The 16,012-nt window shown below is 36.4% G+C and overlaps 1 protein-coding gene across 3 annotated transcripts in view; it reads left to right on the top strand.

Annotated features, from left to right (window-relative positions):
* The window catches only part of LRRC49 (leucine rich repeat containing 49), a 168,699-nt gene that overhangs the window by 35,555 nt on the left and 117,132 nt on the right, over positions 1–16,012 (top strand). For 2 of the 3 annotated variants that reach the window (XM_059180546.1, XM_059180547.1), the window contains one exon: positions 13,805–13,866. In XM_059180546.1, the coding sequence (XP_059036529.1) occupies positions 13,805–13,866 (62 nt within the window). Of the gene's footprint in view, positions 1–13,505; positions 13,698–13,804; positions 13,867–16,012 lie in introns of those variants that run through there. The other variant, XM_059180549.1, reaches the window with a different exon arrangement.

A 16,012-nucleotide genomic window follows, 5' to 3' on the forward strand; every position in this document is an offset into this window, starting at 1 on the left:
GTGGGTTATACGTAATCTGTTCTGTGAAGTTTGTTGAGGTTTGCTGTATTGCCTAGTATGCAGTCAACATTTACAGTCCATACACACTATCAATATATTTCCCTAGTATGTGCTCAGTGTTTGAAGCTGTTTCTAGGTGCACACAAGGTTAAAACTGCTGTATCTTCCTGGTCAATTGTTCCTTTTATCATTGTGTATTAACTGTCTTTATTACCTTCATAGACTAAGTATTTATGAGCGTGGACTGTTTGCCAGACACTGTTCTAACTATGTAGTATAGGTAAAGAAGTTAATCATACATTTTCTGCCTTAACATTCATTTAGTCTAATGTTAAATACCAACTTTCTTTAGGTTATTTTTTTCCTGGTATATCTTTTTTATTCTTTAATCTTTTTAAATTTTCAATTTTTAAATTTTCAACTAACCTCTCTTTTGATTATTCTCTCTGTCCTCTTCTATCTACAAGTCTCTTTTTTTCTGAACCATTTAAGGGTAAGATGCAGGCAAGATGCCCCTTCATCTCCACATACTTCAATGTGTATTTTCTAAAAACAAGAATCCTCTTATATAACCACATTATAGTAATCAAAATCAGGAAATAAACATCGATAGGTTACTATTATCTAATCTGTAGATCCCATTCAGATTTTCTTAATTATCTCACTAACAAGGATGCCTGGGTGGCTCAGTTAGTTAAGCATCTGCCTTTGGCTCAGGTCATGATCCCAGAATCCTGGGATCGAACCCTGCTTTGTGCTCCATGCTTGGCGGGGAGCCTGCTTCTTCCTTTGCCTACTGCTCCCCCTGCTTGTGTGCTCTCTCTTTCTCTCTCTCTCTGACAAGTAATTAACATCTTAAAAAATTATGTTGCTAGCGTCCTTTTTAGCAAAAGAAAATCCAAGATCACACATTGTATTCCTGTAGTTATGTCTCCCTAGTCGTCTTTGATCTGCAAGAGTCCTTGCATCATTCTTTGTATGTAATGACATTGATGTTTTTAAAGAATAGTGTTTATTATTTTGTAGAATGTCCCTGGGTTTGGGCTTGCCTAATGATGTGTCCTCATGATTACATTCAGATTATGTACGTTTGACAAAAGCAGCAGCAGAAGTGATGCTGAGCTCTTCTCAATGACTCATATTGAGTTTTCTTTTACTTTAAACCTTTGTCTTATAAGAGTTTACAACTTCTTTTTTAACTTACAAGTGAGAATCTTTCTTCTGACTAGAACCTTTAGTCTATTGTACTAATTCTGATTACTGCTAAATTTACCACTTTGCTATTCTTTCATGCTATTTGTCCTGCATTTCCTGTGTGTGAATGTGCATCTTACTGTGGGTTGATCGACTTTTCTCTGTTCTTTCTTATTCACTTTAATGGTTACTCTTAATGTTTTAAAATACACACTTGACTTAAATTATAAAGTTGATACACGTCCCTACCCTCTTCTTATATAAGGACCCTAGAATCATTTAATCCGGTAACCCTGTGCCGTTTTACATGTTTTTGTTTCCTAGGCTTTTCTTTTTATCTTTTTACTCCCAAAATTAGATATTTTAATTGTTGGTGTTTCCAGTCAGTGCTTATTTGGATTCATCCACATGCTTGTTTGAGTTTACCACTCTTTTGAAAATATATGATTTAGAAAAATTTCCTTTAAAATGACTCTGGTGGTAAGCTCTCTCAGTTTATGTTTGTCTAATAATGTGTTCATTTTGCCCTTATTCATGATGGATGGTCTGACCTGGTATTTGAAGCTCATATTTTATTGTCTTTGAACTCTGTTATCATCGTTAAACTGTCTACTATCTTTGTTGTATAGGGCCTTCTTTTTCTTTCTCTGGTAGCTTTTAAGATTATAAAATTTCTTTTTGAACTTCAGATTCACTAATATGTGTAGGGTGTAGAAGTACCATATTTCAGGGGCACCTGGGTGGCTCAGTAGGTTAAAGCCGCTGCCTTCGGCTCAGGTCATGGTCTCAGGGTCCTGGGATCGAGTCCCACATCGGGCTCTCTGCTCAGCAGGGAGCCTGCTTCCCTCTCTCTCTCTCTCTCTCTCTGCCTGCCTCTCCATCTACTTGTGATCTAAAAAGAAAAAAAAAACAAAGAAGTACCATATTTCGCCAACTTGGGATGCACATTTTTCCATATTTTACCAATTTTGAAATCTGGATATGTTTTACAATGTATGGCATCTTAAAATCACTATTGAACAGGCTATAGCAATTTCATTGCTACATATATGTGAATGTGTTTAAAACTGTTTATACTATACTCATTTTAGTTATTGTTACCACATGTTTTGAGTTTAATCACGGTTCGAAATGTATTTAAAAAGATTACACCAATGGGACACCTACTTGATTCAGTCAGTTAAATGTCTGATTTCATCTCAGGTCTTGATCTCAGGGTCTTGGGATCAGGCCTCCTCAGGCTCTGTGCTCAGCGGGGAATCTGCTTCTCCTCTCATCCCCCCACCCCTCCCCTGCCTATGCTTTCTATCTCAAATAAAATAAAATCTTAAAAAAAAAAAAACGGGTTACACCAAGATTTGGCATGGGAATGAAACATTTCTGTATTCAAAAAGGCATGAACAACAAAGATATAAATTTAATATTAGTGGAACTTTTCTTTGGAGGAATGACAGCAATTCCACATTTTCTTGCTAATTAACAATCAAGTACTTTAAAAGGAGGAAAACTATGTTTGGCGAAGATTTTGTTACTGAGACAGTTTCAGAGAGTTTGTTTATCACATGCCAAGCAATGCACCTGAAGACAGGAGAAATTGAGCAAACTCCTTGGAAGAGATGGAAGCATTTCAAAGCAACAAGAAGCTGTGGTATAATTCACACTGGTATCTTAGACCATTTGGGTTGCTCTCTATCACAAAATACCACAGACTGGGTAGCTTAGAAACAAGAGAAATTTATTTCTCACAGTTCTAGACGCTGGGAAGTCCAAATCAAGGTGATAGTATAGTTGCCTACTGGTGGGAGCCTTCTTTCTGGTCCATAGCTGGCACATTTTCACTGTGTCCTCACATGGTTGAGGAGGCTAGATCTCTTTTATAAAGCACTGATCCCATTCATAAGGAACCACCCTTGTGGCTTAAGCACCCTCCAAAGGCCCCACCTCTTTTTTTAATATATTTTTATTTTTTATAAACATATAATATATTTTTATCCCCAGGGGTCTGTGAATCGCCAGGTTTACACACTTCACAGCACTCACCAAAGCACATACCCTCCCCAATGTCCATAACCCCACCCTCCTTTCCCAACCACCCTCCCCCCAGCAACCCTCAGTTTGTTTTGTGAGATTAAGAGTCACTTATGGTTTGTCTCCCTCCCAATCCCATCTTGTTTCATTCATTCTTCTCCTACCCCCTTGACCCCCCCATGTTGCATCACCACTTCCTCATATCAGGCAGATCATATGATAGTTGTCTTTCTCTGCTTGACTTATTTCGCTGAGCATGATATGCTCTAGTTCCATCCACATTGTCGCAAATGGCAAGATTTCATTTATTTTGATAGCTGCATAGTATTCCATTGTGTATATATACCACATCTTCTTGATCCATTCATCTGTTGATGGACATCTAGGTCCTTTCCATAGTTTGGCTATTGTGGACATTGCTGCTATAAACATTCGGGTGCACGTGCCCCTTCGGATCACTACGTTTATATCTTTAGGGTAAATATTCAGTAGTGCAATTGCTGGGTCATAGGGCAGTTCTATTTTCAACATTTTGAGGAACCTCCATACTGTTTTCCAGAGTGGTTGCACCAGCTTGCATTCCCACCAACAGTGTAGGAGGGTTCCCCTTTCTCCACATCCTCGCCAGCATCTGTCATTTCCTGACTTGTTAATTTTAGCCATTCTGACTGGTGTGAGGTGATATCTCATTGTGGTTTTGATTTGTATTTCCCTGATGCCAAGTGATATGGAGCACTTTTTCATGTGTCTGTTGGCCATCTGGATGTCTTCTTTACAGAAATGTCTGTTCATGTCCTCTGCCCATTTTTTGATTGGATTATTTGTTCTTTGGGTGTTGTGTTAGCTAAGTTCTTTATAGATTTTGGACACTAGTCCTTTATCTGATATGTCGTTTGCAAATATCTTCTTACATTCTGTCAGTTGTCTTTTGGTTTTGTTAACTCTTTCCTTTGCTGTGCAAAAGCTTTTGATCTTGATGAAATCCCCATAGTTCAATTTTGCCCTTGCTTCCCTTGCCTTTGGCGATGTTCCTAGGAAGATGTTGCTGCGGCTGAGGTTGAAGAGGTTGCTGCCTGTGTTCTCCTCAAGGATTTTGATGGATTCCTTTCTCACATTGAGGTCCTTCATCCATTTTGAGTCTATTTTCATGTGTGGTGTAAGGAAATGGTCCAATTCATTTTTCTGCATGTGGCTGTCCAATTTTCCCAACACCATTTATTGAAGAGGCTGTCTTTTTTCCATTGGACATTCTTTCCTGCTTTGTCGAAGAGTAGTTGACCATAGAGTTGAGGGTCTATTTCTGGGCTTTCTATTCTGTTCCATTGATCTATATGTCTGTTTTTGTGCCAGTACCATGCTGTCTTGATGATGACAGCTTTGTAATAGAGCTTGAAGTCAGGAATTGTGATGCCACCAACTTTGGCTTTCTTTTTCAATATTCCTTTGGCTATTCGAGGTCTTTTCTGGTTCCATATAAATTTCAGGATTATTTGTTCCATTTCTTTGTAAAAGATGGATGGTACTTTGATAGGAATTGCATTAAATGTATAGATTGCTTTAGGTAGCATAGACATTTTCACGATATTTATTCTTCCAATCCAGGAGCATGGAACATTTTTCCATTTCTTTGTGTCTTCCTCAATTTCTTTCATGAGTACTTTATAGTTTTCTGAGTATAGATTCTGTGCCTCTTTGGTTAGGTGTATTCCTAAGTATTTTATGGTTTTGGGTGCAATTGTAAATGGGATTGACTCCTTAATTTCTCTTTCTTCTGTCTTGTTGTTGGTGTAGAGAAATGCAACTGATTTCTGTGCATTGATTTTATATCCTGCCACTTTACTGGATTCCTGTACAAGTTCTAGCAGTTTTGGAGTGGAGTCTTTTGGGTTTTCCACATATAGTATCATATCATCTGCGAAGAGTGATAGTTTGACTTCTTTGCCGATTTGGATGCCTTTAATTTCCTTTTGTTGTCTGATTGCTGAGGCTAGGACTTCTAGTACTATGTTGAATAGCAATGGTGATAATGGACATCCCTGCCGTGTTCCTGACCTTAGCGGAAAAGCTTTCAGTTTTTCTCCATTGAGGATGATATTTGCAGTGGGTTTTTCATAGATGGCTTTGATAATATTGAGGTATGTGCCCTCTGTCCCTACACTTTGAAGAGTTTTGATCAGGAAGGGATGCTGTACTTTGTCAAATGCTTTTTCAGCATCTATTGAGAGTATCATATGGTTCTTGTTCTTTCTTTTATTGATGTGTTGTATCACATTGATTGATTTGCGGATGTTGAACCAACCTTGCAGCCCTGGAATAAATCCCACTTGGTCATGGTGAATAATCCTTTTAATGTACTGTTGAATCCTATTGGCTAGTATTTTGTTGAGTATTTTTGCATCTGCGTTCATCAAGGATATTGGTCTATAGCTCTCTTTTTTGATGGGATCCTTGTCTGGTTTTGGGATCAAGGTGATGCTGGCCTCATAAAATGAGTTTGGAAGTTTTCCTTCCATTTCTATTTTTTGGAACAGTTTCAGGAGAATAGGAATTAGTTCTTCTTTAAATGTTTGGTAGAATTCCCCCAGGAAGCCGTCTGGCCCTGGGCTTTTGTTTGTTTGGAGATTTTTAATGACTGTTTCAATCTCCTTACTGGTTATGGGTCTGTTCAGGCTTTCTATTTCTTCCTGGTTCAGTTGTGGTAGTTTATATGTTTCTAGGAATGCATCCATTTCTTCCATATTGTCAAATTTGTTGGCATAGAGTTGCTCATAGTATGTTCTTATAATAGTTTGTATTTCTTTGGTGTTAGTTGTGATCTCTCCTCTTTCATTCATGATTTTATTTATTTTGGTCCTTTCTCTTTTCTTTTTGATAAGTCTGGCCAGGGGCTTATCAATTTTATTAATTCTTTCAAAGAACCAGCTCCTAGTTTCGTTGATTTGTTCTATTGTTTTTTTGGTTTCTATTTCATTGATTTCTGCTCTGATCTTTATGATTTCTCTTCTCCTGCTGGGTTTAGGGCTTCTTTCTTGTTCTTTCTCCAGCTCCTTTAGGTGTAAGGTTAGGTTGTGTACCTGAGACCTTTCTTGTTTCTTGAGAAAGGCTTGTACCGCTATATATTTTCCTCTTAGGACTAAAGCCCCACCTCTTAATACCTTCACCTTTGGCGTCAGGATTTCAATATATGAATTTGGGGGAGAAACAAACATTCATACCACAAATACTGGTATTTCTTTACTTTTAACAATATAAAAATACACAAAATAGATGCCACTAGTTTGGAAGAAAATTCTGTAGACAAGGTAGAGCACGCTTTTAGGATATCCAGCATGATCAGTGTTGTTGATGGCACAAAAGACAAAATGGGGTAAAAAGCATGGACATTATTCACTGAATAGTGATTCAGAAGTTGGACTGTAGGTGTGCCTGTGTGTGTGTCTCAGTTGCTTAAGCGTTTGCCTGGGGCTCAGGTCATGATCTCAGGGTCTTGGATTGAGCCCCACATCAGAGTCCCTGCTCAGTGGGGAGTTTGCTTCTCCCTCTCCTTCTGCCCCCCCCCTGCTCATTCTCTCTCTCTCTTAAATAAATAAAATATTTAAAAAAAAGTTGGATTCCAAATGTGAAGAATTTTTCTCCATACTTTTTATTGAAGTATAATTTGGATACAATAAATTGCACAAATCTTAACTGTACAGTTGAGTGATTTTTTTTATATAAATGTACTTTTATTTGACCACTACTTAGATCAAGATAGAAAACATTTCTTTCTCTCCAGAAAGTTTTCCTGTGCCCCTTTCCAGTCAGTGCTTTTCCCTACCCTAGAAGTTTCTGACTTCTATTATCATAGATTACTTTTGCCAATTTTTGAACTTTTCATGAAGTATATATATAAAAAATATGGACTCCGTGTACTAAACATGTTTGATTCATCTGTTTTGTGGTGTGTATCAGCAATTTTTAAAAATGAAATGAGTTGCATCCATTTTCTAAATATAATATAATATAAATATAATACGTGTGTTTTCATTCTTCTGTTCATAGGCATCTATGAATTTTTTCATTTCAATATTTAGCCCTAACAAATAAAGCCGTTATGAATACTCCTGTAGTCTTTTATTTATACATTCATTTTGGTGGACATGTGGGACATGTCCCACATTTCTCCCAGGTAAATACATCACTACTGAGCCATAAGGTAGGTGGGTGTCTAAATTTATTAGAAACTCCCAAACAGTTTTATAAAGCGACTATACCTTTTTACATTTCAGCAATAAATGGGAGTTCTAATTGCTCCATATCCTTGCCAACATTTGATATTGACAGTCTTAATAATTTAAGTGATTCTGTGATTCTCAGTGTGGTTTTAATTTGCAGTTCATTGATGAATACCTAGAATGGTGAACATCTTTTCAAGTACTTTTAGGCCATTCCAACATGTGAAGTATCAGTTCAAGTCTTTGGCCAATTCAGGAGAAAATTATTTTATCTTTTTATCATTGAATTGTAGTAGATCTATATTCTAGCTTCTGGTTCTTTGTCTGGTTTATGTATTGGTGTATTTTCTGCATGGCTTGCTTTTTTGCTTTTTTTAAAAATTATTTTCATTAACATATAATGTATTATTTGCTCCAAGGGTACACATCTGTGGATCATCAGGCATACACATTTCACAGCACTCACCATAGCACATACCCTCCCCAGTGTCCATAACCTAACCACCCTATCCCTACCCCCTCAACCCCCATGCTTTTTTGCTTTCTTAATAATGTTTTTGATATGTAGAAGCTTACGTTTTAGTGAAGAATGGTTTATCAATTAGTTTTCCTTTATCATTAGTTCCTTTTTTGTTGTGAACAAGGCATCTTTGACTATCCCAATATCATAAATATTGTTTTCTGTTTTCTTCATAAAGGCTTAAAGTTTTACCTTTCACTTAGGGTCTTTGATCCATCTTTAATTAAATTTTATGTATGGTGTGAGGTAGGGATCCTGGTTAATTTTTCCTATATAGGGATATCTATTTGCTCCACACCTTTTGTGTGGATCTTTCTTTTCTCATTGAATTGGTGTTTTTGTTGGAATTGAGTTATAATCAAATGAGTCTTTTTGTGGACCTTCTCTTCTGTTTCATCTCTTTGTATATACCATTATGCCAGGACTACACTGTCTAACTTTATGGTAAATGGAGATATTTTGGAGTTCATTTTTTAATTAATATATTTCACTTAATTTTTATATATGCATAAGAATGATACTTGATTTTAAATATGGTTAAATAAATCTAAAAGAACTCTTTGAGTAATAATGAAATAAAAATTCTAGGTGATATCTTATTATTGTTATTGTTAACACCAGGTGTTACTTAAAATAATTTTAAGATGGTATCTTAGATTTGATCAAATATAGTAAGTTTATTAGCATACCTAATATTTATCTTTCCTGAATAGTAGATTCCTATTTTCATTAATTATGGGGACATACATAATCTTTATATTTTCAAATATTGCCTCCTTCCATTTCTCTCTTTCTACTTAAACATCTACTAGATATAGTATGGACCTTCTTGTTCTATCCCTTTTTTTCTTAAAATTTCTATTATCCTTTTTCTTTCTGCTATAGTTTTGCTTCTTTCTACTTCTTTAGTGCAATCTGCCAGCTGTCTCCTCAGTTTTTTCTAGTATGATTTTTCAGTCCACCTACTGACTTTTTAATAATGACCATAATTTTTTTTTAGAAGTTGTACATTATTTTTTTCATAAATGCCCAGATTTCCTTATTAATAGTATCTTATATTTTTTCATGTTTAGATTTCTTTTATTTTTCTAATAATTTTATTTCTCTAATAATTTCTCTAATAATTTATTTCTCTAATAATTTCTCTAAATAATTTCCATAGCCTTTATCCAGTTACTATATTTTCTTAATTTTTGAGCAGTTCTACATTTGCTGCCTGAAGTTTCTGCTGACTCTTGCTCATACTAATTTTTTCCCCATAGGTTAGTAGCTTGGGATAGTCAGAATGCTGTAAACCCTGAGTTGAGTTTTGTGTCTTTCCAGAGAGTATTGCCAGGAGTGTTGGGGGCATGAATGCCAGGAATCATTTTTTATGATGAATCTTGTTAGATCATGCATGTGAAGGAAATTTGAACTAAAAATTCAAGTGAGGAAAGGCCTATGATTATGGAATTGAGGTCTTTTCTCTTTTTCCTCATATCTGTTAAGTCTAGCTCTCCTAGATAATAAAGACTGGAAATCTCCATAGCTAGAGTATCAGTGCCTGCTTACTAGTCTGATTTTTAGTTTCCCCTTTCTTTCCTCATGGGGATTACACTGTGTGTAGAAGAAAATCAGACTGGAGAAATAGCTTGCAACTAGATTGAAAAAAATATATATATATGTATATATATATATATATGCCTTTGGTAACAAAGCCAGAAAATAGACTTTTTTATTTTTTAATTTCTTTAATTAATTTTTTAATTTCTTTAAAGTTTTTTTTTTTTAATTTATTTGAGAGAATGAGAAAGAGAATGCACATGGCGGGAGGGGCAGAGAGAGAGAGAGAATCTCAAGCAGACTCCCCACTGAGCGCGGAGCTGGATCTCATGACCCTGAAGTTCATGACCTGAGCCAAAATCAAGAGTTGGATGCTTAACCATCTGAGCCACTCAGGTGCCCTAAAAATAGACATTTTTAAATGGGCATGTAAATGTATGATTGGACTTGTTGATATGATGGCTTGCACATATAATTTCTCAAAGAATATGTTTCTATGTCAAAAGTGATGGCTATAGCTAGTAGTTATTTTGGAATTAAATCTTTTTTATAAAAAGGAATATTTTTTTTGTTTTTTTTCAAACTTATTCAGTGCTTAATAAATCTCTTTTCAGTTCTCAAAATAATTACTCTATATGTTTATGTATTTATTTTTATTAATGACAGAATAGGTAACAAAATGAGAGTAGCTGTGATTTTTTTTAGCCCTCTTTGTCCTACTTGATGCATGCCAAAGCCTCCATCTCTTCACCTTTCTTCCTTATTCCTCTGCAGGAAGCTACTCCAAAAATAGCTTCAGTAATAGATGTTCTACACATGGTCAGATTGCTGAATCATTTAGTTCTTTTGTGAAGTTTAAGAATATGGAAAATCGTGTCTGAGCAGAGTAGGACAAGAATGTTTCTCAAATGGCAAGTGACTGTTCTTTTGTAAAATAAAGAATTATGATCCTCTCAATAATCTGTAGTCATTTAAGTCTAATTTTAAGGGATTATATTTTTAATATAAATATAAAATTGTTTTGAATCTTCAAAAATGTTTTGATTGTAATCTTAGAATTGTTTTGTTAAATATAAATTGAGAATATGAGCAGATTAATAAAATACAAAGTATAAATATTCCCTTATATGTAAATATTTTATTTTATCTTCTTTTTTCTCATCTTAAGTATGTTAACATTGTTGTTTCTTTGCAACAGCTTCTCTGTCCGTGAAATAGTTCATGAATTTATGATATAAAAGATTAGGATTGCCCAGCACAGCAACATGAGCTTTGCAAATATTGCAAATATTGGACTATGGTATTAAACCATAAGATGTCATCCTAGGATTTCTCCTAGACTCCCTCCAATGGTGGATCCCCTTCCTGGATCTTACGAATCTCCATCTTTGGTTTCCTCTCTCATATTAGAGGAGTCATCTTCCAGTGGCTTTCAATGAGTCTTTTTTTTTTTCCCAAAGAGTCTTTTCTCTCTTATCTGTGAGTAAATAACTCACAGATAATTGATATGATAAATGTTTTCTTTTTGTCTATTGTAATGCTAGAAATTCATTAAAGTGTATGTCTCAAAATCACTAGCAAGATTATAGTTGTAATTTTCTTATAGAAATGGAATTTGGAACAACAAAAATGATCATGAGTATTTTGCTTTTTAAAGTTCTGGAAGGGCTATCTACTTAACTGGTTATAGGGATATATGTAGTTAAATTCTGAGTTTTAGTTTTTCAGTTTGTTGTAAGTAGTTGACAAGAGGCTCTGTCTCATGACCCTGAGATCATGACCTGAGCCAAAAATCAAGAGTTGGACACTTAACTGACTGAGCCACCCAGGTGTCCCTGTTGTAAATAGTTTTTATAGCTCTATCAAATAGTGACAGCTAATGATTTTGAAAATTTGATAAAGACTTCTGGTAAAATTTTATTTCATGAATGAAGATAAATACAAAACATTATAATTTAATCAAATAAACTTTAAAAAACTGTTTCTCACAAATTATAGCCTGATGAAGTTTCTACTCCAATAGCAAAAACCTGTCTTGAAAGGAGTATAGGGTGTCTGAAGGTGGTAGGCTGGACCTCAGAGAGGCAAATGTGTTTTTTTTAAGGTGCCTTGATTTAAAGGAGATCCTGGTTGCTGCTTCTCACCTTCTCCCAGTCAGATGTCAACAAACAATGCTTGTGCCCACAAATATCACAGGTGGATTTCAGGAAGAATTTTGGGGAAAAAACCTGAGAGTACAGAGATGGCTTTCAGTTTGCTTATGACCCATACGTTTAGAGCCCAGATAAGAAGCCAGCCACTATTTCTTTGGAAAGTAGGGCCCTGGAATAAGGTGAGACCTACCACGGTCCATCACTCCTCCACCCCACTTCCCTGCCATTTCTGGCAGTATCAGACAGAGGAAGCTGTAGGGATGATTCAAGAAGTTGGCCAACATATAGAGCTTATCACCCACTGTGGGGAATTTGGCTGCCTTCCTGTTTTCTGCAGACTTTTTCCTTGGCCATGGTTAAAAAACTCTAAAAACCTCTTACTCAGATCTAATGGAATAGGCTTTTCAAGGGTGGCCTGAGGATGGTAGTACCAACTGAAGGGTACACACAGCCCGTGTTCTGATCACTGGCCGTTGTATTTGTTTGACACTGTTTAGGGTCTGCAGGGTTAAGAAAGTGTTGGAAAATGGTGCACAGGGAAGCTCCATGGGAGAATGTCTTAAGCCAGATTCATTTCTCCTATGCCCTCTTAAAAACCAGTGAGATATGACTGTGCAAGCTTTCAAAAATCAGTAAGTGAGGCATTTTTGGAAGCACAAGGCTTGGCTGTCATTTTAATGCAATTGTCTTAATTCTCACTAAGCTCTTGGAAATGGTAGTTTTAAAAGGGAGGAAGGAAAAGAGGGAGGAAGAAATATAATGACTTATAAAAACAGTGAAACAAGTTTTGATTTGGGTTTAAATATTGGGCACAATAATATGTAAAATATATGTACTTACATTAGCATTGTTCCAACTCCTATAACTAGGAATTATGGTGATATTGCCCTTAAAAATGAAAAACATTTCTTGTACATCTGAAAATAATGTAACACTGTATGTTAATTTTGCTTCAAGAAAGAATCAGTCCTGAGCAATAACAGCAACAACAATAAAAAAGCAAGCAAGCAAGCAGTGTTTCCTGAATACTTAAACTCCATATTAACAGCAATTATTTTAGCTGGGCCATCATCCAGCAAATTAAAATGAGTTTTGAAAAAAAATTTTAAATGAAAAGTGAGAGAGAAAAAAACATTTTATATGAGACGTGCGCTAGTACATAGAATTTTAACAGAGATCCGGATAACAAATCTTGTCCTGTCTCAGCCTCTAGGGCAGTATGTAATCATGGGTCACCTTTCCACCCCACTCCCATCCTGCCTGGCAGCAGCCTCCGCTGTTTACTTCTCATGTGCATAATGAGGGTTTGACTAGGTAATCAGTAAGCTTCTTAAGGTTCTGTTACCCTGGTATGTGTCAGACTTTTAAGAAATCTGTGTCTTTTTTTTTTCGCTTAATGAAGTTAGTGGCTTGTATTTATCTTGTGTTTTTCTTTAAAAAGATCAACTTAGCCAAAACATCTCAATATTTGCTAAGGATAAAACTACATTTAAACAGCCGTGGTTTACTCTGGGATGCTGTACCTGAACAGGACAGGGGTGATTTCCAATTGTAAGAACGTCTGATGTTTGCTTAGATTAGAAATTGCCCTTCAGTGATGCTCCTTTTTGTTTTTTGACAAAACTGCTTTTTGTTTTATGGGGGAATTGTTAGCATATTGGTTCATTTATAACGGGATGGTGAGTTTCCAAGGGTTTGAGAATAGCGAGGGAAATTGCTTTGAAATTCTCAGCCCTGTTGTGAAAGCTAATTGCATACATTTAAAATTTAAAACACTCGAACAGCATCCTTTTAAAAGTGATTTTTTAACAAATGTTTGATCATACTATATTTGTGCTACAGTTGAAATGCTGAAGTAGCATTTTGGCTTCTTTCCCAAAAGCACGCTTAAAGAGGCTAGCAGCAGCATCTCTCCCTGTTCTCCTCAGTGCTTTTTACCTTGCGAGTGCTGCAGCTCGCTCTGCGGAAGAACTGCCACCCTCCCATTTAATCTGCAGTGGGGAAGAATGGAGCTCAATGTCTGGTAGCAAACAGTGCTCTAGCAAGGTTGGAGGAAACAGAAGGAAATATGTATTGCAACAGCTGAACAAGAAGACATGTATGATAGTTTTTTTCTTTCCGCTGATAAATTTTTGCTTTCTGTTTCCTTCTAGAGAGATGTGGATAATTTGCCCTGCCTCCAACGTCTGTTTCTCAGCTTCAACAATATCTCGACGTAAGTGGAAACTCCCAGTTTGTCATTTATTAATAACCTGGCTGTTTGGGTTCTGGTGCTTTAAAGGAGGATTGTGAGTACCTTGGAAAATCTTATTGTCCTGTAAGCTTTTCAATTTGAAAATGATGGGGCCATAGGACAAAGTTCTTCGTGGAAAAACAAAGCTCTGGTGCAGATGAAGACTCTAAGGCTAAAATGATGAAATTAGTATAGCATGCGCTTTTTATTTAATTATACTTTAGGGTTGCTCTTTTGCAAAATGAGTCTGTGGAAATGTCAACATATATTTTGCTGTCCTTTGCTTGACACTTACTGCACCAGTCAGTTGAATTAGAATTTCTTCCATAAATTATCATCTACAATCTGTGTAGCTCCTAAGCAATTTTGATACAGCAGACTATGTTTGTCACTGAGCCTCTTGCTAATTGGGCCGTAATTTCTAACTTGCTATCCCTACTTGGAACTATTGCTGCTAAGAAACAGTGTATCAGAGTCTATAAATGCATACATTTTGTTTTCCAAAGATCTGAAACGTATCGTCCTTTACAATGTGATGCTGTCTCATTCAGTGTCAATGTGGAGGATTTCAGAACTAGAGCACAGAGACAGGCAGTCAGGCTTTTTGAAGCAAAAGGACCTCTACTCCTTCCCTCACTCTTTCCTTCTCCTCTTTTCCCCCAGCCACTCAGTTTGAGCTATGCTTTGTAACTGCCCTCTGTTCTTTAGTTTCACTTCAAGGCTGTACTTTGCACCAGCTTTTGTAAGAAGGTAAAAACTTAAGTATAAAGAGTTCAGAACACGTATCTTCCTGAGCTCAAGGTCTGTGCTTCTGAAAATTAAGTACCAGTTTGGGGGCACCTGGCTGGCTCAGTCAGTAGAGCATGTGTCTCTCAATCTCAGGTTCATGAGTTCAGGTCTCCCACACTGGGCATAGAGTTTACTTAAAATAAATAAATAAATCTTAAAAAAAAAAAAAACAGTTTTGTTTTTGTGCATTGCATTTTTTTGTTCACATATTTTTCCTCCCCTATCAGATCTAAGTGCTAACTCCATATCTCTGTGCTATCTCTAAAAGCTAGAGACTAAATCCAGAAAGTGAACTTTGCATATAGCATTATTTCAAAGAAAATACCCTCACTCTGTTTTTCTTTTCTCTTCTGTGGAAAAAAATATTGAAGTTTTCCAAAAGACTTTTCATATTCTTTTATGGTGAGTGCTGTTCCAGTGGTCTTTCCATCTTGTTGGGAGGTAGGATCTATTTTCAATGACAGTGATAGGGACATTTAATTTTTTTTTTTTTAGGGAAGTTCTACCTAAAGACCATTAGCGAGTATTTTGAGAAGATAGTTTCTCATCCTCACAATATTTGCTGTTTAAGGTGCTGGAAACCCTTAGATTCCCCCAGCTTATGGTAGAATGCATTACATTTGCTTCTTGCCTTGATTGTGGGGTGTATTTAAAGAGACATTCAGGTTTGGGTATATCAGGGCTATGCTGTTCCCACATCCCCAGGATACTTGAACTTATGAACTCTACCTCTGTGTGGAGTTGGTTTGAATTGCTTATATATAGGAAATTTTCTTCCCAACCTGGGAAGGACTTTTACACACCCAGAAAAGTAAAGATATGATTAATGGGATTAATATTGCTAACTTACTTTTTAAAAAAATATTTTTAGTTTTATTTCAGCCATGGTAGGTTTTCTTTGAGCTGTGAAAAGCCATGCTACTTGGTAATAAAACTATAGGTTCAATATACTACTTTGTAAGTTGGACCTCTGATTTTCATATACCCCAAATCAATGATCTTTTGTGCCTTAAAGGGAAAAATTACCAGAGATAAGTTGTATCTGTCACATATATAATATATCCTTTTATGGGGCACCTGGGTGGCTCAGTGGGTTAAGCCTCTGCCTTCGGTCCAGGTCATGATCCCAGGGTCCTGGGATCGAGCCCCATGTCAGGCTCTCTCCTTGGCGGGGAGCCTGCTTCTCTCTCTCTCTCTGCCTGCCTCTCTGCCTACTTGTGACCTCTCTGTCTCTCTCTGTCAAATAAACAAATAAAATCTTTAAAAAAAAAAAAATAGGGACACCTGGGTGGCTCAGTTGGTTAAGCAGCTGCCTTCGGCTCAGGTCATGATCCCAGCG

This window comes from Mustela lutreola, chromosome 7, assembly GCF_030435805.1.
Source record: "Mustela lutreola isolate mMusLut2 chromosome 7, mMusLut2.pri, whole genome shotgun sequence".
NCBI classification, from domain to species: domain Eukaryota; kingdom Metazoa; phylum Chordata; class Mammalia; order Carnivora; family Mustelidae; genus Mustela; species Mustela lutreola.